The sequence below is a fragment of the Neofelis nebulosa genome, chromosome 1 (assembly GCF_028018385.1).
Source record: "Neofelis nebulosa isolate mNeoNeb1 chromosome 1, mNeoNeb1.pri, whole genome shotgun sequence".
NCBI classification, from domain to species: Eukaryota; Metazoa; Chordata; class Mammalia; order Carnivora; family Felidae; genus Neofelis; species Neofelis nebulosa.
Window position 1 is genome coordinate 219111051 of NC_080782.1, and position 27021 is coordinate 219138071.

At 42.2% G+C, this 27021-nt stretch overlaps 1 protein-coding gene and 1 long non-coding RNA gene across 3 annotated transcripts in view; one reads left to right on the plus strand and one right to left on the minus strand.

Moving 5' to 3' along the window:
- Positions 1-19815, minus strand: part of CPB2 (carboxypeptidase B2) — a 49958-nt gene extending 30143 nt beyond the window's left edge. The window contains exons 1-4 of the mRNA XM_058685174.1: positions 19664-19815; positions 6362-6437; positions 4065-4189; positions 2444-2552 (exon numbers count right to left, since the gene is read on the minus strand). Coding sequence (XP_058541157.1) covers positions 2444-2552; positions 4065-4189; positions 6362-6437; positions 19664-19737 — 384 coding nt within the window. The 5' untranslated portion in view covers positions 19738-19815. The remainder of the gene's footprint in view (positions 1-2443; positions 2553-4064; positions 4190-6361; positions 6438-19663) is intronic.
- Positions 19816-19837: 22 nt separating this feature from the next.
- LOC131485567 (uncharacterized) lies at positions 19838-23633 on the plus strand. Of its 2 annotated transcripts, none has more exons than XR_009248915.1 (3): positions 19838-20135; positions 21388-21651; positions 23144-23633. It is a non-coding gene; the product is annotated as an uncharacterized LOC131485567 (long non-coding RNA). The 2 variants fall into 2 exon arrangements; XR_009248916.1 differs by having other exon boundaries at positions 19842-20135; positions 21388-21580.
- Positions 23634-27021: the final 3388 nt, after the last annotated feature.

Sequence of the window (27021 nt, forward strand, 5' to 3'; positions counted from 1 at the left end):
TGAGCTAGTGAAGGTAACACCCTTTGAATAACTCTCTTCTTTTGCCATTTGTCTTAAGAAGTTATTTTTTGGCCGGGGCGCCTGGGTGGCTCCATCGGTTAAGCGTCTGACTTCGGATCGGGTCATGATCTCGCAGGTTTGTGGGTTCGAGTCCTGCGACGGGCTCTGTGCTGACAGCTCAGAGCCTGGAGCCTACTTTGGATTCTCTGTCTCCCTCTCTCTCTGTCCCTCTGCTTCTCTCTCTCTCTCTCTCTCTCTCTCTCTCTGAAAAATAAACATTAAAAAAAAAAAAAGAGAGAGAGAGAAGAAGCATTTTTTGGCCCTTTGTTTTTCTCCCTACGGTGGATCCTAGTAGGAATCAATGACAAAAGAACTCTCCTGCCCACCAGGTGACCTCGTGGTGAGGGCTGAAGGAGAGATCAATGCCGAGGGCGAGGGCGAAGGAAGGACTTGATGGAATTTCCTGAGGGCTAGATGGCCATGGATCCTATGAACCCCAAGGATTGAGGGGGGGGGAGAGGTCTGCAATGTTTCCTGGATTGTCACTGTTATGAACTGAATTGTGTTCTCCTCCAAATGCATACACTGAAACCGTAACCCCCAGCGCCTTAGAACGTGACTACATTTGGAGATAGGGCCGTTAAAGAGGTAATTAAGTTAAAATAAGGCTGCTGGTGTCGGCCCTCACCCACCCTGCCTGGTGTCCTCATAAGAAGTGGAGATCAGGACATAAACATACAGAAGGAAACCAGGGATGTGCACACAGAGAGAAGGGCATGTGAGGACACACTGCGAAGGCAACCGTCTACAAGTCAAGGAGAGACACCTCAGGAGAAACCACCCCTGCTGTCACCTTGATGGTGCACTTCCAGCCCCCAGAACTGGGAGAGAATACATTTCTGTGGTCCAAGTTACCCAGTCTGGGGCACTTTGTTATGGCAGACTAATAGTCGTGTCCTTCCCCCCCACCCCTGCCCCATGTCCTTCCCACTCTCTCCTGGAGACAAGGTAAGAAAAAGTCACCTTTTTGAACAAAATCATGAAAAAATATTCTTAAAATATTTAAAAGTACTTTTTTCAGGCATTCCCCTCTTCCCATCGAATTCAGCACAGCAGTGATTTTGTAAATCACACCCACCGAGCGTCTCGATCTCCGGCATCAGATTGGGGACACTGGAGGGGAGATGTCTCAGGGGAATAGAGACAAGGGAGGAGAGACAAAGGAGGGGATGCAATTTTAAGATCCCCATCAATCAGTCAGGCACATGGATTCTAGAAGCCGACCGAGTTCCGGTTTAACTAACTGGAAAGGAACAGATGCTTTTGAAGATTAAATAGCAAATTGATTCGTATTTCTTAAGTCTTAGATGTCTTAAAAACATGGATATGGTCCTTAACAGTTTCTGGGCACCTAGCCAAAGATGATAAAAATACTTGACATTAGGCAATACAGCAGCATACTCCAATGAAGGAATAAAAGGTATCAAGGGATTTTTATTACTTGGAGCATACTATATAAAAAAGAAAGTCCTCTAAGGAGTTTACCCTTTCAATTAACAATATGAGGAAACGGTTCTGAGAGTGTTACATGAAAGGTTACAGCCGAACAGCAGCATTTTTCTCAGGTTCCCTGTAGCAAATGGGAACCTATAAGTACTGATAGGGAAAAAAATCAACTTCTTAAAGATTAAAATACAGCGGCGCCTGGGTGGCTCAGTCGGTTAAGCATACGACTTCAGCTCAAGTCACGATCTCACAGTCCGGGAGTTCGAGCCCTTCGTCGGGCTCTGTGCTGACAGCTCAGAGTCTGGAGCCTGCTTCCGATTCTGTGTCTCCCTCTCTCTCTGCCCCTCCCCCGTTCGTGCTCTGTCTCTCTCTGTCTCAAAATAAATAAACGTTAAAAAAAATACAAGTGGTATTATCATCAGTAACATTATTCATTTAAATAGATTCCTCCTAAGGGGAATAAAATGTACGTATTTACCATGAGTGAGTATGAGTGAGTAAATTCCTCTAATTCAGTGAGAGAAAATGTAGCAATTATTCAGTAAGAATACGATCAGGGTAAAAAAAAAAAAAGAATACTATCAGGGTAATAGTCCAAAGACACATGATTAGACTGTTAATTTCTTTGGGGCAGTGTCAATAAAAAGGCCCTATATTGATTTCCTGTTGTTCCTTTGTGTGTAGTGTTACTGCTAGCAGTTAGAGACACTCTCAACTCTGGACAAACAGCCTGCTTACAGGCAGGGTCCTAATAGAATGCAACCTCCCCAGGGAAGATATCCACAAGAGGCTAGGTTACCACCGTATAATCAACCTAATCGTAATTTTTTTTTTTACTCTCTTCCACTAATTCTGTTTTTTAATAATATCCCATGGTTGAAATGGCCATGTTAATTAAATTAAAATAGTGATTTTGAAGAGCAACGTAATGGCTTACTTCATTTAGCGAGTGATACTGTTCGTAGTACGAGGAAGAGGTCCGGGGGCTGACCGTGTCATTGGCAGTCTGCTGTTGAATAAGATCTGCCACTTCTTCCACCAGGATGCTGGGGGACGAAACAGAGGGACAGCTGATTTCCAAACAGGACTCTGATTCTCCCACGGCCCACTGCGGATACAGCAACAGGTGAGCATGGGGAAAAAAAATCACTGAGAAATTTAACAAGGTAAACTTCATCAAGGTGCAAACAATAACCCCTCACGCGGTAGCAAGCTGAAATTCACAGACCTTCTTGGTGGAACCCACATGACAGCTGAGAGAAAGTGGCTCCTGTGTGATGTGTTTTGAAGGCCCCCCCAAACTCACCCTTTCCTCACCATTACCAACATTCCTTGACTGTGATTCGTCAGTGTCTTTAAGGTTAATGGACAACTTTCTTAAATCCAGACTAACATTGTATTATTCTGTTTTCAGTTGAGGACCAAGGAGAAGCAGAAAGCCTTTTCTTTTTGTTTTTCATCGTGACAGCCACTGACCTACACCAGATGTTCTGCATAGCCAAAGATGATCAAGTCTCTAGAGAAACAGAAGCACAGGGAAAGAGAAGGTACCAGAAAGGCAGCTTGTTTAACTCTCTTGAGAATTGCCACACTGTTAACTAGGCAAACATTTTAAGTGAATTAAGCTGTTGCATCACCTGGGATGAACAGTTTGAAAGCTATCATTTTAATGTTATTCCTTTTTTTGGAGGGGTCAGCGGATAAAAGCCAAGGCTTTGACATCAGAGAAGTCTGAGTTCAACTCTTTGCCCTGCTATGTTCTATGTGTTATGATCTTGAGAAATTCCTTTGTGAGTATGAAAGTTTTTTCATATCTGCCTAATGAGGATAGTATCTATCTTACAGAGGTAAATAAGAATTAAATGAAGCAATGTGTAGAAGGGCTCAGCACAGTTCCAGGAAGGTGGTAAACACCTATAACATATTACTAATAATCATCATAGTGTCTTATCCAAAGGCTGCCCAATGATAAGCGGGAGAGAGCTTGGCCTCCAGGAATGCTAGCGTAGCAGGTGGAATCCTGGCCCTTGAACAGCGGACATAGTATGGAGACATTGAACAGGAGCATCCGAGAGGAAGGGGGTGTGGCGTCTGGACAGAAATTGCCTCTGATACAACGTTTAGTTTGGCCCAGACGTTCAGGAATGTTCACTGACCTTGCAAAGCAAGGAAGGAAGCAGAATCCCCTTCAGCAGCTGCTTTTTCAAGAGATACCGCAAAACCTGCTAAAGTGAATGACAATTTTGCTCCCCAGGTCTAGGCACAGAGCAGAGGAACTAAAAAAAGGAAGGAATAAGGAGGAACTATAGGAGGCTCCCCAGATCACTGAGTCTGAGTCATTTTCAGGCACGAGACCCAGGTTGTGAGAGGTGAAGCCACTTGTCCAAGGTCGCAGAGCTGGCCACTTAAACTTCATCACCGGTCCACTTCAGAGATTTCCGTGTTGTCATGTTCAGTGTAAGTATTTATTTTTTCCAGAAAGCAATTATACTGGCTGCTAATACAATGCCTCATAGGTGCGTCTAATGGCTGCTCAAGAAATACTGAACGATGCCTACCTGAACAGAATCGCGTTGTCATGTAAATTCGCTTTCACGTTGCTTACATCAGAGGCATTCACAAAAAAATGGACTTCTTTCTTCTTCTCAATAAATTCAGCTGTTACCGGCTGCCAGAGAACAATCTGCAGTTTTCAAGGGGAAGAATTGATAAAAACGAAAACAGTTGTTTGTATCCTTCTCATCTATAGCTAAAGCCATAAACCATGTATCGATAGGAGAAATGAAACAGACATTTCCTAGCCGCTGGTCCCCATTCACACACGGGGCAGTGTAAACATTTATTTTGCAGGGAGCTTGTCTTATTCTTTTCTGTGACCCCAGTAGAGAGGCCCTGGAACATACAAGGCACTCAATAAATATTTGGTTAGACAAGAATGAATGAGCCAATGAATATATTTATGACCCAACTCTAAAGCTGGATGTGTATGTCAGTTTAAAGGAGAAATGAAATTCTCTCTAGAAAGAAAGTTAATTTACTGTTGATCTTCTTTAATAAAAATTCCATGTCCTTGATATTGTTATCATGTTGATATTCCTTTTCTTTAATCTAATTATGGGCTTTGGGCAATGACTTTTAATAGTACTGACTTTTTTTTTTTTCTACTTTACTGCACTTTTTTCAAGCATTTTCACACCCATTTCCTTTGACCATTATAATTATGCTTTGATGTAGGCGAGGCGGGTGTTGCTATTTCCATTGTGGAAATAATGAAGAAATTAAGGCTCACAGCCAGCATGTCTAAAATCATACATGTAGGAAGTGGCAGATTAAGAACTAAGATTCTAAATCTCTAACGCTTCCTCCAGAGGTATGTCCTCTGTCCATGGTGTGACGGCCATGAAAACGCACCACTCGGTGCTTCTGTTGAGAGGAGCATAGTTGAAAGGCCTTCCCAGCCACTGCCCCCTTGATCCACCAGAGCCTGATGCCGTGCTGCTCCGGGGCTGCAGCCAGCCACGGACCAGGCAATGAGGGCATATTCTTGCAGGACCCTTCTTGCGAGATATGGGTTTCCAAAGCCCGGTGCCTTTGGCTTCAGGACTGACCACTGGTCTAGCCAGACCTTCATCGGAACTGCCCCGGAATCTACAAAGTCTCCGTTTCTGCAAAAGTGTCAGAGCTGTGTCTGGTCTGAAAGTGCCCCCTGCCATCTCTGACTTCCTCCTCTTCGTCCTTCCCAAGCATTCCTCTTAGTACACATAGCTGGCATCTTCAATCTGGTTTTGATGTCTGCTTCAGGAGAACCTTCACTAACAAGCAGGGGGCCATCAATTTTCTACCATGACATCTTGTAACTCTTGTCAGCTTTCTACACCTTAGGCATTCTGGGCAGATGGGTCCCAAGCATGAAGATTTTAACAAACGCTCCCCTGTAGTTTTGCTGCCTATTCCTTTTTAAGAACCATTATTTTGTAAGCAAAGTTCTATTGGACTTCTGTCATCATAACATCTTTGTAAGTACCAACTTTCACTCCCAAAGTGCTACTATGATGAAATTGGCTGAAAAGCCAATAGCACAAATGAAGAATGTTTTGATTTTAGCACTGGCAAAATCATGTGATTATGGGGAGGGGGAGAAGGCTATAAGAAGAGGGGTTTATGTCAGCTATATTTAAGTCAGACAACATATGAGAGAACATGGCACACAAAATTTAGACACCATGAAGCCGATATACAGTTGATCCTTGAAGAATGTGGGGATTAGGGGTGCTGACTCCTGTGCAGTTGAAAATCTGCGTATAACTTTGAGCTCCCCAAAATTTAACTACTAATAGCCCATTGTTAAGTGGAGGCTTACCGATAATATAAACAGTTGATGAACACATATTTTATATGTTGTACATATTATACACAGTAGTTTAAGTTTGAGAGATTTTTATTAAATAATGAATTATTTAATAACAATGAATTATGATTTATTTCGAGAGAGCGAGAAAGTGCAAGCAGGAGAGGGGCAGAGAGAGAGAGAGAGAGAATCCCAAGCAGGCTCTGTGCTATCAGTGTAGAGCCCAAAGTGGGGCTCGATCTCACAAACCAAACCGTGAGATCATGACCTGAACTGAAATCAAGAGTCTGACACTTAACTGATTGAGCCACCCAGGCACCTGAATATACTGTATTTTTATAATAAAGTAAACTAGGAAAAATCAAATGTTATTAAGAAAATCATAAGAAAAATACATTTACAGTACTATACTTTTCTTTCTCACATATCTGTGTGTAAGCGGATCCATGCATTTCAAACCCGTGTTATTCAAGGCTCAAATGTAAAGATAAATGAGGGAAAAATTACCTCATATGTTGTAGTAAGATTCTGCACAATCTGAACTTGCCTGGAGGTTCTAGGAAAAGCTGATAAAACCTGGCCACTGGGAAAGAATAAAACAGAATTTTGAGGTTAAATAAAAAAATTAAAATGAGGTTTATTTTTAAATAATCCTCTAGGTAACTGTAAAAAGGAAAAACAAAAACTTTAAATAGTAAAAGAAAACAGTAAAAGAAAATAGTAATAGAAAAGCAAGAGGATCTTGCTACAGGCTAAGGGTTAAAAAGAGAACATACACTTTCTCATTCTTTCTGCTCCAAATCGACTGCCAAATCAATAGTTCTCTTGAATGGGCGTCAGTCTGCAGAGTACGTACTTCTTTCTTCTGTGTGTGTGTGTGTGTGTGTGTGTGTGTGTGTTTGTGTGCGTGCATGAGTTATAGTTTTAAAAATTAAATATTTGATGCATAAGGGAATATTAATGCTAACACTAGCTTATTACATAATAAAATGAATGCCTGGGAACCCATTACACCACTTAAGAAATCCAATGTTATTGGTGTCCTTGAAGCTCCTTGTGGGTTCCTCCCCGCTCTGCCTCCTTACCATATCCCAAAAGGTACCCACTACCCTAAATTTTCACTTTGCTCATTCCCTTACTTTTTCTCTGTACTATGGATTCTTGAACACATGATGGATTCTTGAATGTGTAGATTCTTAAGACATTCTTAGGTTTGCTTGATGTAACTCTATAAAATTGGTATACTGTACGTGTCCTTCTGTATCTTATTTTCTCTCCCTCAACATTGTATGTTCAAGGTTATCATCTGTGCTGAAGAATATATTGGGCTGGAATTTGTCTACAAGTAGAATTGCTACTTCTTTGGGGTAGACACATTTTAATTTCATAGAAATTGGGCAAGGGCTCTTACCACACAATACAGCACAAACCTAGAAGGAAATGATGCATAAAAAAATACATCATAAAGAGAAAAAAGATAAACAAACAAGATATTTTCAATATGTGTAACTGATAAAGGATTAGTATCTAGACTACAGAAAGGAATTATAGTACCCAATTGTCACAAAAAAATAAATGAATGGAAATACTGTACTTTATTAGTGATTCAGAAAATTAAAAATTAAAGTTGTAAGGGGATTCCATTTCACAACCACTCAATTGGAAAAATTAAAAAGTCAGACAGCATCCAGTGTTAGCAAGGAGGAAGGGCTTTAGGAAATCATTTCCACTACTGGTGAAAATATAAACTGGTACAAAAAGTTTGAGAAATAATTTGGTACTATTCTATAAAATTAAAAAAAAAAAAAAAACATGTAACAAGAGCTCCGGAAATACAAAAGAGGTTATGACAACTTCTGCTTGTCATTATTAGCAAAGGCTTCGTGGAGGTGATGATTGGGTAACTTAGAGTGTGTAAAGGCACTGTGGCAGGAGACAAAAGGGCACTGTTGGGGAAATAGCATGCTGTTCACTGTTGCCAAGTGTAGGATAGGAGAGTAGCTAAATAGAAATGAGTTTGAAAACTTATTTCAGTCCTTCTCTAGAGAAAATTGTGAATGCATGCTGAGAAATCGGTCTTTATGTTGTAAGGAATTAAGAATTAGGAAAAGACATCACTTGACTTGTGATTTATGAGAATAATTTTGATAGAGTGGAAGATGGTTTTATTTTAGAAAGCCTGATTGAAAGATTTTAAATCCTGGAAATAAGCCTATGGAGATTTGATTTTCAGAAGAAGGAAAGACTGGCTCACAGAAAAAAAAAACAGACTAGGAAATTTTGTGTCAATCTCTGGAACGGTTTTAGCATTAAATTATTCAACCAGTGCTTAAGGAAATATGTTCGAGGGCAGATACTGCAGGACCATTCATAGTAACAATAACCAGAAATCCCACGAATGCTTGTCAGTAACAGAACTGTTGAACGCTGGTGGTGTCGGTACATTCTAGAATGTTCTATAACCATTATAAAGAAGGAGTTAGATTTACCTGAGGGGGATTTACATGATGCACTAAGGGAGAGAAGCAAGATGTGGGGAAGTCTATACAATATTATCCCATTTTTGTGAAAAGTAAATAAATTATAAAAAGGAAAATTACCTGTGTCAAAAGCAGGAGAAAACTGATGAACGAAGAAACAGCACAGAGTTAACATTGATTTGGGTGGTGTGGAATGGCATTCGAAGGATTGGGTAGGTGAGGGAAGTGGGGAGAGGAAATAAGATTGCTTTTTAAAAGAGGGGTGCCTTGGGGGCTCAGTCAGTTGAGCGTCCCACTCTTGATTTTGGCTCAGGTCATGATCCCAGGGTCATGGGATTGAGCCCGAGCCCCGTGTTGGGCTCCGTGTTGACCATGGCGCCTGCTTGAGATTCTCTCTTTCTGCACCTGTCCCTCTCCCTCACTTGTGGACTCTCTCTCTCTCTCTCAAAAAATAAAGGTCTCTGTGGTCACGGGGTTTATATAAATATACAAAGAAATGCTTGAAAGAATGATCACCAAAATGTTAATGATGTTTTCTAAAGGGGATGATATCTCGGTGTTTTTCTCCCCAATTTTATGCCTTTCCAGATTATTTATTCACCAAAAAAGAACTCTTATTTATAAAAAGCTACTCTGTGAAAAAGCCACCCTTTTGCTAGCACATTCGTTATTGTTTTCCAAGGTGCTCTGAGCCCATCAGGGGAGTGGGTTGGGTTTTCTAACCCAGCACGTCCTGTTTGGGGAATTTTTTTTTTAATCTTTTCTTTCACCATCTGCCATAATAGCTCTGACATTTCTAGGTCACTAAATACAGGCCACTCTTTTCTCCAAGCTTCCAAAAACCATCCTAACAGCAATTAGCACCACCTTCCAAGGATCTAACTAAAATGTCAAATGCTGTGTCATGGGCAAGTGTGCCTCTCTAGGGATATAGTCCCTTTCCTTTCTTAATATACTCGGCACTTCCACAGCCGGATTATTTCATGACTTAACCCTAGCTACTAGTTAAGAGGGTATGAGAAGGGGCACCTGGGTGGCTCAGTCAGTTAAGTGCCCAACTTTGGCTCAGGTCATGATCTCATGCCTCATAGGTTCAAGCCCTGCATCTGGCTCTGTGCTGACAGCTCGGAGTCTGGAGCCTACTTCAGATTCTGTGTCTCTCTCTCTCTCTGCCCTCCCCCACTTGCGCTCTGCCTCTCTGTCTCTCCAAAATAAATAAACAGGGGCGCCTGGCTGGCTCAGTCGGTTAAGCCTCCGACTTTGGCTCAGGTCATGATCTCAGTGTTTACGGGTTCGAGCCCCGCGTTGTCGGGTGTGGAGGGGGTGCTCTGGGCTGCTGACAGCTCAGAGCCTGGAGCCTGCTTAGGATCCTGTGTCTCCCTCTCTCTCTGCCCCTCCCCCCTCACGCTCTGTCTCTCTCTCTCCTTCAAAAATAAATAAACACCAAAAAGGAAAATAAAATAAAATAAAACAAATAAACATTAAAATAATTAAAAAAAAAAAAAAAAGAGGGTATTAGATGGGAGTAGATCCTGAGAGCTGACGGTAAGGGATGACATTGAGAATAACAATGGGGGTGTTGAAAGAGGTACACAATAGAAGCCAGGTGGCAGTGTTTCACCACCCTTGACTAGCTGGGCCCAATTATTTTAATGAACAGCAAGGTCAGCGTGGCAGCCAGAAGGGCATGACCCGCGGAAATCTACGGGGTTAGTTAAGAGAACACAGAGTTCCCAGAAGCAAGGTAAATACCGGTCAGCAAAAGTATTGCCCAACCTTTACAATCAAAATAATCAAGGATGAATATGAGAGGAGCTAAGGGCAGCTCGCCCAATCAAGAGTCACAACCCATCGCCCGGTTTCCAGGATGCAGGCCAGTTCGTAGACCCGGAATCTCTTGCCTGAAGTGGGGAGCCAGGTCCCCACAAGGAAAGACCCTGCAATGGCATAGAAAGGGTATATGATCGTGACTTCCTCTGTCCCTTCCCAAACAAACTTATGGCAAATGTACTCAGGTAACTCTGAGCCATACTAGGGAAATTTTTTTTTTCAATTTTTTAATGTTTATTTATTTTTGAGACAGAGAGAGACAGAGCATGAACGGGGGAGGGTCAGAGAGAGGGAGACACAGAATCTGAAACAGGCTCCAGGCTCTGAGCTGTCAGCACAGAGCCCGACGTGGGGCTCGAACTCACAGACCATGAGATCATGACCTGAGCCGAAGTCGGCCGCTTAACCGACTGAGCCACCCAGGCACCCCCATACTAGGGAAATTTTAAAGGTCTCGTGATCTGGGATAGCCTGGGGAATTCCCTCCCAAAGGAAGTGCACATCTTATACTTCTCCTGATAAGGAAAGGAGCATGATTCCTGGGAGGTCTCGGGTTCTGGATCTACCTCACCTGGAAATACTGTTTCCACCCATTTCTTGGGTAACAGGAAAGAATATCATCTTTGTGACTGAGAGGCCCAGAGAAGAAAGTTTCAGGTTGTGGCATAAGAAGCCCTGACACTTGGACCATATGGCCTGCCAGACTACAAAGGATTAGAGGCCTCTGCGGTGGGAAAAGATGCCATTTAGAGGTTTTGGCATGTCCCAACAGGAGGGTCACAGCATAGATACCTACAGCAAGGCCATGACATCTGCCAAGGAGAATTATACACCTTTCAAAAAAACCAGTTCCTGGAGCGCCTGGGTGGCTTGGTTGATTAAGCGTCCGACTTCGGCTCAGGTCATGATCTCACGGCCCGTGAGTTCGAGCCCCGCGTCGGGCTCTGTGCTGACAGCTCAGAGCCTGGAGCCCGTTTCAGATTCTGTGTCTCCCTCTCTCTCTGCCCCTCCCCTGTTCATGCTCTGTCTCTCTCTGTCTCAAAAATAAATAAACGTTAAAAAAAACAAAAACAAACCAAAAACAAAAAACAAAAAAAACAGTTCCTGACATGCTACTGGGCCCTGGTAGAAAGGGAATGCCTGACCCTGGGTAACTCGTGGTCAAGGAGTCAGTCTCACCCCTCATGACCTGTGTCCTGTCATATGCACTCTGGCAGGCGGAATGATGGCCCCCTAAAATGTCCATGTCCTAGTCCCTAGAACCTGTGAGCCTTACATGGTGAAAGCAACTTTGCAAATATAGTTCGATATTTTGAGACGAGGCGATCGTGTTAGATTATCCGGGTAAACCCAGTGCTTTTGCAAAGATCCTCAAAAGTGGAGAGAGGAGACAGAGAGCGAGGCAGAGGGAGACTTGGCCCAAGAAGAAATCAGAGTAATTCAATGCAAAAAGGACTCAACCTGCGTCTGCTGCCTTTAAAGGTAAAAGCAGGGGCCGCAAGCCAAGGAATGAGGGTGTCCTCTAGGAACCGGAAAAAGCAAAGAAGCAGATTTTCCCCTCGGAGCCTCTAGAGAAGAACACAGTGGTGGCTGACACCTTGATTTCAGGCCGGCGAGACCCATTTTTAATTTCTAAACTACAGAAAGCTGAGAAAATAAATTTGTGTTGTTTTAAGACCCTCCCCTGTGCTCATTTGTTACAGTAGCAATAGGAAACCTATACAGTTGTCACGTCGTGAGGTTGGGTGGGCCGACCAGCAAACCATCCTAAGACAGAAGAGGAACATCCGGGATCGGGCGCGAGTAGGGTTCGGGGACACAAATGAGGTGCCTGGGCAGGTGGCCCAGAACCCTGTGGCATCCCCTACTGTTACACCAGGACCTCTCTCTCAGCTCATACTGACACCTGCCACATGTGGAGGTCCCTTATGACCAGCTAATGGAGGAGTGGAGTGGCCCTGAGAACACCTCTAGGATCACCAGCTGTAATAGGTGTAATTGATGGAAGGCCCCAGCTGCTGTGCTGGAAATCTGTCCTCATGTTAGTGCTAAGGCCACAGTTTTCACTGGCTGCATCCAGCTAATAAGGGAGCATGGCGGGGATACTAATGCAGGCTCACTGCTGAAAGATGAGGGGCTCTTCTGATGGGTGACGTGAGCTCAAGAACTGTCTTATCAATTTTGCAAAACCTTTCTTAGAAGTGCACTATGATCTAAGACCTTCCGTGTTCCACTTTGCTTCCTCCTCTTTCTCCTCCACTGCAAACCTGCACTGCAGTCTCACATCTCTCCCTAGAACCTCTTCTTATCCCCTTCTCGCTTTTTTCCTCTCTTTTCTCAATACATCTCTTGCATGTCTCATCCCACCTTGGCATCTGCTTTGTGGAGGACTATGGAAGTGGGGAGAAAGTACAATCTTTGTAGCACATTGTAACACCTAACATGGAGCACCCACAAAACAATAGGCGCTCAATAACTATGTAAACAAAATAAGTGGGCAGTTGATGTCAGTCGGCCTCTGTCAACAGTCACCCCAGTGCTGGCACAAAGGGTCCTTGAACAGAATAGCCATGATGGCAAAGGTGAAGCTATGCGTGGCCCCGCGGGATGGGTTCTTACTCACCAAGATTGATAGGGCAACTCTTGTTGCCAAATGTCCAACTTGCCAGCAACAGAAGCCAAAATCAAGCCCTTTAATCAGCACTATACCTTGAAGAGACCAAGCAACCGCTTGGTGAGAAATTGCCCACTTTGCTCCCCTTCTGCTCTGGGTCTTGATTTGCCTCTTCTACCTGCAGGGCCACAGCTAATGTTACCATACAAGGACTTACATAGTGTTTGATCGATACTGGATCTCACCTAACACTGTAACCAATTAGGGGATCCACTTTACAACAAGGGATGTGCAGAATGGGCACATTACTGTGGGATCCACTGGGCATATCACCTACCACACCACTCAGAAGCCGCCAGCCTCATACAGCCATTAGAATGGATTAGCTGAGGTGCTAGCTTGGAAAGAGGCAACATCCTCTTAGGATGCAATACATATTTTAAATCAATAATCGTTATATGGTGTGGTGTCCCCACAAGCTAGAATACATGGTTCCAGGAGCCAGATTGAAGTAGCTTTCTTTACCATCATTCCAGGTGAATTTGGGGAATTTATACTTGAAATCTATAAATACGGCTCTGTAAATTTAAAATTTCTGGTTCCCAGAGAAGAAAAGCTTCTTCATGGCAAGAGTCTTGGCAAGAGTCTTGTTAAACAGACAGTTATTGCAGTCTCCTTGTCCCCAAAGATCATCAGGAAGGAGAAGAGTTATTCTGGAAGGTGTAAGTGACTTTGATCATCAGGAGAATATTGAGGGGTGCATGCACACAATTGAGCTGGCAGGGAAGAATACATTCAGTATTCTTGATAAGCTTAGGCATTCTATAATACTCCCTTGTCCAATTTTGATGTATATGGACGAGTGCAACAGCCACGGCTCAAGAGGGCATGGTGATGGGAGGCTGAGACCTTTGAAGGTCAAAGGTCTGGGTCATTTCACCAGGTGCGTTGCCTAGACCATGGTAGGTGCTGCTGAGGGGAAAACAGAATGGATTGTAGAAAAGGAAAATGGTGAGTATTGCTTATTGTCTCAAGACCAGGTATAGCTGTGGCGGGATGCAGTTCATTCCACTAATGCTCCTCTCGTACCTTTCCTCCAGGAGAAGAGAGCACCCAGAATCCCAGAGGAGCTGCTCCCAAAGCTGATTTTTGAAGCAGATTGATCTGAATGGCACAAAAACTGAACTGTAGGAGGTGGCATATTGTGCTCCCCAGGTCCCCATCCAGGAAAGAACTTTCATTTTCCCAGCTCTGCAAGTGTTGGCAGCTGTCACTCGAGTCCCTTTCCAGGACTCTTCCTTGACCGAAGAAGGCCATGCTGCCAAGGTCATGCCCCCTCCCAAGTACAGTCCACATCCCACTAATAAATATGGGTTATAGAGGCATATGCCCTTTGCCCCAGTTTGGGACAGCTCTGCAAGGACAACTCAGCTCTGCAAGGACAGCTCTGCAAGGACAAGTCAGTTTCCTGACTCCAGGCCTTTGTGTGACTGTGTCACCGTTCAATCCCTTCTCTGCCCAGTTCTCTTTCCTTCATTCCTGCACAAATGTTGGTCCCGAGATCACTTTCCAGTAAACTTCCTACCTGCAAAATCTCCATCTCAGAGCCCGCTTCCTGGGGAAACTATTCCACAACAGATACAAACATCTAATGTGTGGGATAAACCATGTAAGTGCTCTCTGAGATTGTATTGTATTGCATTAAGAATGCAAAGTCAAAAGTCATTTGGGGCTGAGGTCGTCAGAGAGGGGAGGCACTCTGAGTTGGACTTCTGAGGTGGGCAGGATCTGGCAAAGAGAGGGAAGTGAGGCCAGATGACCGAGACAGATGGAAGTTTGGCAAATGGGTCGGAGATGAAATGGTATAAGTGTTGATGTGTAAGTGGAAAGGCAAAATCAGAGCTCAAGGAATGACAAGTGATCCGGGTGGGCAGGAATATGGGGCTTATGTTCGAATGTACCAGGAAGTGAAACGAGTAAAATGGGCAGGATGGGACCTGACCTGAATCAACGGTCTTAAAACCTGGGGTCAGGATTGTGGCCCTTATTTACAAGGTGGTTGGGCCCCATCTGGGGAATTGAAACCAAAGAGTAAAAAACTCCAAGCCCCCTTTTGATGTGAGGTACAAAAAAGCGGGCAGTCATATAAGTAAATCCTTATCATTAGAATTATAATTCATTATAACGAACTTCCTGACGAGTGACGCTAACAATGGGAGGGGATGCCTTACAAAACGATGACCTCTCCATTATTCAGACAGGCCGAATTCCAAATCCATGTAAGGGAAGTGTTGTGTTGACTAGAAGATGAGGGCATTTTTCTAATGTAGTTGACCCAAGTGAGTCAACAGAAAGAGAAAGAAAAAGAAAAGGTAAAGGTAAAAACGTGTGTTATCCCAATGAGTTTCTGTGTTGAGGAAAAAGATTTGAGAAAATACAGAAGCATAAATTGGGAAAAGGGGAGGGCTAACATTATGACAGTAAGAACACCCCATAAAATATATTAATGTGTCCAAGTGTCCAATGTGTCCAAGCTCACCAGCTGTGATCAGCTACACTCTTCTGTCTCCAACTGTTTGGCTAACGTGCCAGCACCATGGAATCAGGGAGTGGGACGAGGGTCCTGTCAGGTCACCTAATGGAGAACTTACACAGTTCCTGAAAGTCAGCTTCCTGACTCTATGCCCCCTTACTTGATCAGAAAGAGGCTATGAAAAGTGGTCTGAGCGGAGAAAGGGAGGAGAGTGGTGCAAATATTTCTTTGGAGCAAATTGTCACAGTTCGGTCAGTACCCCTTCTCCCAAAGGGGATGGAGTTTGGGGGCGTTACTTACTTCATTTCCACCTAAGAGGGAGGACTGCCGAGGGGTAATGGCACAGTCTGAACATGTCCCCTCAAGTTTAGAGACGCAAGGACTCGTGCCTGGCTTGCTTCCGAGGAAGCTAAACCTGAATGGACCTGGTCTCTAGTTGGCTGGAGAGTAATTAAAGCCAAACGAAGAAACCCCTCATGGTGCTTAGTTAGAACTCAGATGTTGACTGATAGTGTCACCCACAGGGCAAGAACCTGGGAGTGAATGCAAGATTCCTAGGGGTGAAACATGGAGTTGCAAGAGATGCATCTATCCCTGGTCTGGAAAATTCCTCAGCAAAGGAATCTTAAACATTCCGAAGAAGTTAAAGCCCAAGAAAAGGACTAATGAGAAAAAGGGTCAGGTGTATGTATGGAGAGGGATGAAGGGTTGTTTTCCTCTAAAGCCTGACATTTGCATAGTATCTAGAGTGGACCCAATATTCTAGTCTCTAAATCGAGATTGTCTGTGCGTTAACACGACCCCAAAATTATCAGTTACTTGAGAGCGGACTAAAAAGTCAGAATTTGCACACTTTCCCTGCAGGGGCAGAGAAAGATTATTCCGTCACATGGAATGTAATGGGGCAAAGGGACACGAAAACATAAAGACATGTTTTGACTGCATCTGTGAAGTGATACAGTTACAGGATTTAACTAATATCCGTTTGAAAATTTAAAAAAACCCAGTCTTGCATTAAATATAGAATTAAAAGTGTAAGCACAGTGAAATAACAGGTCGTTTTACGCAAAAAAAATAAACCAGTGCTCAAAGAGGACAAGTAAATCGTCCAAGGCTGCATAACTTGTAAGTCGCAGCTCCGGGGCTATCTCCAGATTAATACTAGACAGCATTTCCTCTGTTGCTTCCCCTCTAAGAGTATGATTATTTTCGTCAAGCTCTGTCCCCTACTATGGTTTACAAGGAGAAGGTTCACATTTGCCCTCGTTCTGAAAGATTATGTTTGAATTTGAAAAGCTGGGGAGACGCCTCTGAACAATGGAACATAGCTCAAGGCTACAATTTTGTTTTATGCACTACAGCTTTTTAAGGCCAATGGTGCCCTGCTCCTTCAGATGAAAATAATATATCAGGGGGAACCAAGGGAAAGAGAATAAACTGCTCTCCAGGCGGCGGATAGTGTATGAAGTCGACAGAAGGAACAAGTCCTCTGGTCTATCAATAATTCAGAAGCCCTGTCTCCTCAACCATCCTCCACTCTCCGATTCTTTTTCCTTCTTTTCTTTGCACTTTCCCCCACTTGTCTGTTTCAAATAAATAGCCTCCGCTGACAGGCTGCACTTAGGTAATCAGAGCACAACACAATTAATGTCTCTGTTTAGAAGGTTCTTGCTAGTATTTCATTTTTGCCCTTTCCGGTGTTTGGCCTTTAATAGCAACTGACTACGGAGACCTGTTTTGGTTTTTGTTTGTTTGCTCGCCTGCCTTTCTCTCTGGCATATGGCATTTATGCCTTTAAAAGTTTTTTTGTTCTCTTTCCGGGGGCGTTTCACTGATGAGACGTATCAAAATGCACCTCCAAATCAGCCCCTAAGAGGTTGCCCGAACACAAAGCGTTATTAGGAAAATGATCCCGACAAGAAAACGGTAACAAAGAACAGCTTTAGGGAAAAGCCAGGCTGTTAGCTCTTTTTAGAAGGGGTTGTATTCTCGCCCCCAGAGATAATTCATCAAAGTCTCTCGCCCTGAATGAAATTAGATTTCCCTTTTAGCTTCGATAATAGGCCATAAATATATGTATAATTTAGGCCGTATATAATTAATAGGCCATAAATATATATATATAATATATATATAATATATATATATATTTACTCACGGAAAGAAAAGTTTGGAATGTTTTTTTCTAGTGGAGGGCTGGGAGGGAGGAATCAGATATGCATCCGCCCACAAAGCTGCAGCTATCCCCCCATACACAGGTACCACCACGGTATACGCAAAGAATAAAAACATTTTCAATACCATGTGATCGGTTAAAATATAATCGCATTCTCATTCCTCTCTTCGAGCGTAAGTAGCTATCAGACACCAGAGTGTATGCTGAAGCGAAAAGATAGTAAGAAAAGCCATGCATGAAGGAATTTTCTCATTCATTTCTTCGCTATATCTTTTTGCGTAAGTCCTTTATTTGCGTAATATTTAGTTCCACTAAGCTGTTATATGCTTTCGCCATTTTGAAGTGACATGGGAAAGCTTTTGGAGTATCTCGTCAATGATTGTCTTATCTAGGAATTCAGTTCACGGTGTGACCCAGATGGTGGCAGGCAGGTGAGCTCACCAAGCTCCACGGCAGCCAGCACCAACCCCCACCCCCACCCCCCCACCCCCGAGGATGCTGGTGAGGGGCTGGCCCGGCATCAGCCCTCACCCACCACAGGTGAGGACCATGTTACTGGACTTCCAGCCCGCATCTCTCCCAGGCTGCACTCCGGACCACCTGTCTTCTCTCTGCAAACTCACTATGACTAAGTCTGACCTCCATCAAATTAGCTGTCTTCCTAATTTCTAGACTTTTTAGAGGCGGTACTACGCAGTGAAACGAGTTGGAATGAGGGGAAGGTGGCTTTGAATCCAAACTCTTCGCTTGTTTGATTTACCCTTTCTAGGGCTCAGTTTCCTTCTCTTTAAGATGGCATCACAACGATTCCTAGGGTGTAGGAGATGACATTTCCAAGTCGCCGAGCCCAGCGCATGGGGCAACACAGATGCCAAATAACCGTGTGTCCCCTCCCTTTCTCCTCTCTGTAGATGACACTGCCAATGTCTACAGTACCCAGCTGGACACGTTGATATTAGTTTTCCTCCTTCCTTCTTGCTTACCTTTAATTAAAACCAACCATCAAGTTATGGGATGTTAGATCTGGCAAGGATTTTAGAAATTATAGTCATCTGATTCATTGATAACACATAGAGGTATGAGTCACCAATTATTGTAGCAATTTGACTCCCATGTCAATTCAATGACAATCATTATTTGGTGATGGAATTTGTTGCGTGACACTTGATAATCATATTGAACAAAAAAGAGTCAACCAAGTACAGTTAGATCGGTGACGATGTACAAACACAGTGTCAGGCTCTCAAGCTCTGTTTTCTTAAATGCTGTCCAGCGGCTCTTTCTGACCTAGAAAAGTTTTTTTGGTACACTTTTCCCTGTCCCTAGTATGTCCTTTCTGTCTTTACCATTCACTAAGTGGGGAGAGGCATTTGTCTCAGAGATAATTAGAGAAGAAAAGAATCATAGAAGCCAAATGAAGGGGAAACAATAAGGTAATCCCAAAGGAAACAGTATCAATTTTTAAAACTTATGAATTCACTAGTTAATACATTACAATCTTACACATAACTTGGAACTATTCGTTATACATTATATTCTATGTGCTGGTTCATTTGTGTTCTGCTAACTGGTTTTAGAAGAAAATCTCTAGGGAATCACGCTCGTAAGCAAAATAAGAATTAGATATGCCTCTATATGTGTTCTTTATAACACAACGACTCTTCCTTTCATATCCTATGTAAATACCCTTGCTCAACCCAAACCTCATATTTCATACCTTTTACCTTCTTCTCCTTCCTATGTTCCACGTACAAGAGGAAAGTATTCATAGCTACCCATAGTTGTCTTATTCCTAGTTAATGCAAATTACCCGGTTCATATATTTTGGACGTGGAGACCAAAAAAAATGTAAATCATGTGATGTGTTAGAGTGTAAATAATTATTTTTATAAAAAGCTTCTGTTTCTTTAATCTCCCTAGCCACTGACCGTACATATCATCCAGCATTCTCCCGGTAATGAAACTTGAGCCAGAAACGAAAACAAGACCCTGGATCCAGTGAGATCCTTATTCCACTGAAAGGTACTATTTGTCGGGCAACACGGAAAGTTTCTGAAAGAGCTGACCTTCAAGCTTTTAACATTTTGCGCCCCAGGTTAGTGCACTGACTGGAATCCACGTGGGGCAAACAAGTGAGGAAAATGGCCCCCCACCATCGACGATTCTCTTGGGTTACCTCTGAAAAGCGAAGACATACAGCTCACACGAGAGGAAGATGGCTACAAGGACTCCAAAGCTATAAAGCTTCATCCCAGCAGCGATTTGCTGAACAACAAAATTCTCTGGAGAAATGGGCCCCGATGCCTGGTTACATAAGAGCCTTCTTTACACACTGGTTAAAATATAATGCCACGGTCCCTCTCATTCCTGCGATCAATTGACTTAGCTTCTATTTCCGCCCTCAAAAAATAAAGTATGATGAGAGTCCGACCAAATAGAAAATATTTAACTCCTCAGGGATGATGAGGCCAGGAAAAACAGTGTAGGAATGTTGCAGAAACGTGTCTGGTTCGTTGAAGAGCCATAAGCCTGGAGTCTTGACTAATGGCTCATAACCCGTGCTGAGGGAGGTCTCCAGTGGAGTACTAAAGAGATCTTCCCTTGTCTCTATCTTTGCAACATTTTCAACTTAGATGAAGATGTAGAAGGTGAGTTTCTAAAATTTGTGACTCTTACAAAGGTTGAGAAGGAGAACTTGTATGGAGGATTACAGGATCTCCATTTAAAGAGATGTTTCCTTGTTCATATGAAGTGATGGGCCCACCTGTAAGAGAATAAGAATATTATGTCCCAGAGAGTTCTTTGAGCCATAAAGAAAAATCAGGTTGCTTTGAATTCATATTTATTTAGGAAAGGCCACCAGGAGAGCCATTATCTAAATTGAAGCTATCACATGTCATTCTGAAGATAGTATCTTAGAACATTTTGTCTGGTTTAAGGCCACATCTTACCTCTGTAAGTGGACGAAGCCTAGGTATTCTCTCTAAATTCCCACTGGTCTATGCATTTCTTGAGGTCAGGGCAGGCAAATTTGCAAAATAAAACAACATTCCAACAGTAGACTTCTGAGAAGGAAAGGATGAAGATTTCAAACGTCTCTCTCTGAGAGTCAAAGCTATTAAAACTTATTTAATGGATTAAAAGTGATCTCCACTGAAACTGCCTTTTGTGTAAGAAAGAAGAAAAAAAAAAAAGAACACGCAAGTGTATCTGATCATTTTAGAGAAAGACACACAGGTAGAACAGACCAGAAATCCACTAGGTTATAGTTACCTACAGCAGGTGGGTAGAAAACTGAGTGGAAAAAATGAAAGAGTAAGAACGGGGAAGAAGAGATGGGAGAAAGAACACTTCTTGGAGTAGACGTTTTTGAATAGTTCAGAATTCAAAAACACTACAGAATTTTTAGGACCATGTTAATTTTTCACTTACTTGAAACAAACAAGTAAATAAAGTGACTACAAGCAAAAACACATGAACTGAATTATGTTTTTGAAAGACATTTTAAAAAAATGTATTTTTTTGAGAAAGAGAGAGAGAGAGACAGAGAGAGAGAGAGAGAAAGTGCATGGGGAGGGGCAGAGAGAGAGGCAGACAGAAGATCGGAAGCAGGGTCTGTGCTGACAGCAGACAGCACGACGGCCTAAGTCAGATGCTTCACCAACAGAGTCCCCCAGGAGCCCCAAACTGAATTATGTTTTTGATGAGTAACATAACTACACTTGAAAGGGAGAGAGGAAAAACTAACCCAAGGACTTTGACTTTGTTTTTGTTTTAAACACAAAAAGTAACTTTAAAGTAACAGTCAGTGGTTAAAATTTACTGAAAAAAAAAATTTACTGACAAGGTTTTCCGGTTTCTGTAGTCCCTATTGATTTGTATCCAATGTCTCCTTTCCAGGTTTATGTTTCTTCGCGCCGAAGCAATCTTTCAAAAGTTGCTTTAGTGAAGATCTGTTGGTCGTAGAGTCTGTTACACTTTGTATGTCTGACAAGAACTTCATTCTACCCTCACCTTCAAAGACTAGTTGAACTGAACGCAATGTTCTAGAGCGACAGCTTTTCCATCGTCTTTTGGCATCTACTGTTGCATGGTAGGAATCTACCGTCAGGTCTTGTTCCTCTGTAGATCGTCTGTTCTCTCCACTCCACGGCTTTTAAGGAAGTATGGATTAGCTTTATCTTTTATACTTTTCAGATCCATTACTCCTGTCTAGATGTGAATTTATTTTTTATTATCTAGCTTGGAACCTGGAATGTAATTTTGATCGGAGGATTTAGACATTTCTTCAATTTGGGAAAACCATTTTCTATTTCTTCAGCGATTGTATCTCTGTTAAGTGCTCTGGAGGGACTCCCTTTGGAGTTCCTTGATCTACCTTCTCTGTCTTGCGACTGTCTTTTTCATGTTTTTAAAAATCATAGTCTGCGTCTCTGTGTGCTGAGTCCTGGGTTAGCTTCTCAGTACTACCTTCAAATACACAAATTCATTCTTTGGGTCTAGTTTAGATTATACAGTCAACTGAGCTGTGTGGGTTTTGTTTTGTTTTGTTTTGTTTTGTTTTGTTTTAGTTTCAATAACTTTACAAATCTTTTCCAACTTTTACAATCACTTTTTACACATTTATCCATTTTGCTTTTATATCAGTATTGTTAAATATCATTTTAAAGCATTTGTTTTAAAATTTTTAATAGCTATGTTTCTTTCAGCTTGCTGAGAATCCTTAGAATACTTATTTTAAATTTTTTTTAATGTTTATTTATTTTTGAGAGAGACAGAGTGTGAGCGGGGAAGGGGCAGAGAGAGGGAGACACAGAATCTGAAGCAGGCTGCAGGCTCTGAGCTGTCAGTACAGAGCCCGATGCAGGGCTCGAACTCATGAACTGTGAGATCATGACCCGAGCTGAAGTCAGATGCCCAACCGACGGAGCCACCCAGGCGCCCCAAGAATACTTATTTTAAACTGGTTCTTGGAGTTTCTACACCATGATAGTATCATGGCTTTCAAAGATCCAGTCATCAGTCAGCATGACTTAATTACTGGCTTAGTTACTCCTCTGTCTCTTATAGACCAGCAGATACTTATGAACCAGTCCTAGGCAGCAGTGGGCACTATCTTTTTAAAACTGAAGTACACAGGGGTGCCTGGGTGGCTCAGTTGGTTAAGTGTCTGACTTCACCTCAGGTCATGACCTCGTGGTTTGTGAGTTTGAGCCCCAGGTCGGGCTCCGTGCTGACAGCTCAGAGCCTGGAGCCTGCTTCGGATTCTGTGTCTCCCTCTCTCTCTGCCCCTCCCTCATTCATGCTCTGTCTCTCAAAAATGAGTAAATGTTAAAAAAAATTTTTAATTGAAGTACATACATTGAAATACACAGATCTTAAGTGTATGGTTAGATTAGTCCTGAAAAATACATACGCTTGAGTAACCCACACCCCTATCAAGGTATAGAACATTTCCATCATTCCAGAAGTTCTTTGATATTTGTCCCAGTTTCCCCTCTACTCTAGCAGCCTCTCTTCCTATTTTATCACCAGAGATTAATTTTGCTTGTTTTAGAACTTCATGGAATCATATACTGTCCTAGCCGGTTCAGGGTGTTGTAGCAAAAATACCATAGACTGAATGGCTTAAACAACAAACACTTATTTCTTACAGTTCTGGAAAGTGGGAAGTCCAAGACCAGGGCAAAGATTCGGTGCCAGTGAGAACCCAGCTCTTGGTTCATAGATGGCGGCCTTCTGGCTGTATCCTCACATGGCGTGAAGAAAATGAAAACGAAATGATAGAGCCCTCTGGGATCTCTTTTATAAGTGCAGTGACCCCATTCATAAGGGACCCACCATTATGATCTAATCATCTCCCCAAGGTTCCATGTAAATACCATCGTATTGGAGATTAGATTTCAATATACATGTGAGGGATGAGAAAGACACAGACTTTCAGTCTATGGCTTGTAGCCTGTACTCTTCTGTGTCAGGTTCTTTTTGCTCTTTCACACTGCTGTGTGTGTCAGCAATTTATTCCTTTTCGTTGTTGAGCAATGTAACAGTATTTGTTTACCCATTCTCCTGTCAATAGACATCCGGGATGTTTTCAGTTTGGGGCTATCATGAGTAGAACTACTCCGAATATACTTGTGCGAGGCTTTTTGGTGGGTAAGTGTTTTCATTTCTCTTGGGTAAATATCTAGAAGTTGAATTGCTAGGTAATAGGGATCCTTCGTGTTAAAAGCAACTGTTGTGCCTTTTTCCAAGGTGATTGTACCATTTGACGCTCCCACGGACACCCTATTAGTTGAGCCTCTAGTCGAGCCACATCCTTGTTGTTACCTGATGCAGTGTGTTTTATTTCAGCCATTCTAGTGAAAGTGTGGCGCTAAGTAATTGTGATGTTAATTTATATTTCATAATGACTGATGATGTTAAGAATTTTGGCTGTGTGTGTGTGTGTGTGTGTGTGTTCAGATCTTTTGCCTGATTTTTTTTTGTTTATGTATTTAGTTTTAGAGAGACATAGATAGCACTAGTGGGAGAGGGGCAGAAACAGAGAGAGAGAGAGAGAGAGAGAGAGAGAGAGAACCCCAAGCAGCACTGGCACTGGGAACACAGAGCCCGATGCAGGGCTCAAACCCACAAAGCCACGAGATCATGACCGGAGCTGAAACCAAGAGTCAAATGCTTAACCGACTGAGCCACCCAAGCACCCCATTTGCCTGATTTTTAATCATACTGTTCGTGTTACTTCTGATTTGTAGGAGTTACTTATATTCTGGACATCAGTCCTTTGTCACGTAGAAGTGTTATGAATATATCTTCCCGAAGAAGACTCTTGTTAGAGTCTTTGGACCATTTTGGAAAATTCCATTGTTTCTCTTTTTGTCGTACCTTGTAGGAGTTCTTTATATACTCTGAATCTAGCTCCTTTGTCAGATATATGTTTTGTGAATATTTTTTGTCACTTGGTGGCTCACCCACTTTTTATTGGTGCCTTTTGAAGAACAGACATTTTTAATTTTGGTGAGTCCAAGTTATCAATTTTTCTTTGATTATTGGTATGTTCTGTGTCTTGTTTAAGAAGGTTTGGATGAATTCAAGGTCATGGAACTGTGCTTGAAGCTTTATAGTTTGGGCCTTTATTTTAGGCTTATGATCCATCTCGAATTAACTTTTGTGTGTGGTATGAGGCAGAGTGTGAGGTTGTTTAGCCTTCTAGACACCCAGTCCTTCTAACACCATCGACTAAAAACTTTCTTTTCCCTGTGGAATCACTTTGTCAATGTTTTTGCAAAAAGTCAATTGACTGTGTAAGTGTGAACCTATACCATTAAGTTTTGCAGTGATTTTTTTTTAATGCTATTTATTTATTTATTTATGAGAGAGAGAGAGAGAGAGAGAGAGAGAGAGAGAATTTTAAGCAGGCTCCATGCCCAGCATGGCGCCCCCTGTGGGGCTCAATCTCACAACCATGAGATCATGACCTGAGCTGAAATCAAGAGTCGGGTGCTTGACCAACGGAGCCACCCAGGCACCACTGCAATGATTGTTTTTTTAAAACAGCAATAATAACTAGAAAAGTTCTACATTTTATTTCTTTTTTCTTAAGTTTTTTAATTCATTTTGAGAGATAGTGAGAGAGCACGAGTCGGGGAGGGACCGAGAGAGAAAGAGAATCCCAAGCAGACTCTGTGCTGACTGAGGTGGGGCTCGATCTCATGAACCTTGAGATCATGACCTGAGCTGAAATCAAGAGTCGGGCGCTTAACTGACTGAGCCACCCAGGTGCTCCTAAAAATTTCATCTCTTAAAGTTAGGTCACATGTTCTTGTTTTTTTTTCACATGCTTATGATTTTTTATTGAATGTCAGATATTATGTATAAAAGGATAGAATAGACTAACGTAAATAGTACTTACGCCCTGAATAGTCATATATCTTCTTCTTCAGGCCACTAGTGTGAGGGATCGAGTTAATCTCGGCTACAGCTGAGCTGGGTTTGGGCTTTGCTGTTATTTTCATGACATTTTATTTACCAGAGTCTCAAATTACTTAACAGGGGCAAATCGTCTTTAGCAGGGTCTGACTGCCTCAGGATTTGCTCTCAGTTCTCCTGCTCTGCCCTCAGCGGTCAGCTACATAGGAGAGGGCTCCCAGATCTCTTGCCTCTTCGCCAGTCGCAGGTAATCGCTCTGCTACTTTTTTAGAATGTTTACACCTAAAGTAGAACAATCTATAAAATCTAAAAATAGAAGGTATGTAGAACGAGACATCAATAAACAAAAACTACCGTGGAGCAGTCAAAAGTAATGAGCTAATCACACCATAGAAATACATGGAGGAAACTTAAAAGCACGTTGCTAGCAAAAGAAACCAATCCAAAAAGGCTGCCTCCTGTAGGATTCCACTTATATGACATTCTGGAAAAGGCAAAACTGGAGGCAGTAAGATCAGTGGTTGCACTGGGCTGAGGGGAGGGAAAGAGGATGCACTGGGGGAACACAGAGGGTTTTTAGATCAGTGAAACTGTCGTGTATAAGAAATATTGATGGGGGCGCCTGGGTGGCGCAGTCGGTTAAGCGTCCGACTTCAGCTCAGGTCACGATCTCGCGTTCCGTGAGTTCGAGCCCCGCGTCGGGCTCTGGGCCGATGGCTCGGAGCCTGGAGCCTGTTTCCGATTCTGTGTCTCCCTCTCTCTCTGCCCCTCCCCCGTTCATGCTCTGTCTCTCTCTGTCCCAAAAATAAATAAAAAACGTTGAAAAAAAAAAAAGAAATATTGATGGACACATGTCATCATATATTTGTTAAAATCCATAGAATGTACCAAAGAGAAAAATAAATAAAAAACGTTGAAAAAAAAAAAAAAGAAATATTGATGGACACATGTCATCATATATTTGTTAAAATCCATAGAATGTACCAAAGAGTGAACCATAATGTAGTCTATGGAATTTAGTTAATAATAATGTATTGATGCTGATTCATCAATTGTAACAAATTGTACCACACTAATATAAGTTGCAAATAACAAGGGAAACTGTGTGGTGAGGGAGACGTATGTGGGAACTCTGTGTTTTCTGATCAACTTTTCTGTAAACCTAGAACTGCTCTAAAAAATAGTCTATTAATTTTTTAAAGGTGGTAGTGTTGAAATCAGACAAAGTTAGCTCAGTCAATGCGAAAGCATTAAACTGGACAAAGATCAATTGGGATCGATAACAGATATAATTAATATACAAGAATCATTAAACTTTATGAATTGAAAAAACACCATGAAAACATAAAGCAAAATGTGACAGAAATTCAAGCATAAATACATAACAACATAGGGAAGATTTTAGCATACTACCATTTTTCTGTGATAATTTAAATAAACAAAAAAGAGATACAGAGAATATATAGTCTGTGATCCAGCGGGGAATGAATGGTTTTGCATGAAAATTTGACTTTCACTTATCTTTCTCACTCTGTTCCCCTGAGAACTTGATAAAGGTAAAGAGCCTAAGTTTTAGGCAATATTATTTATGATAGTAATAACCCC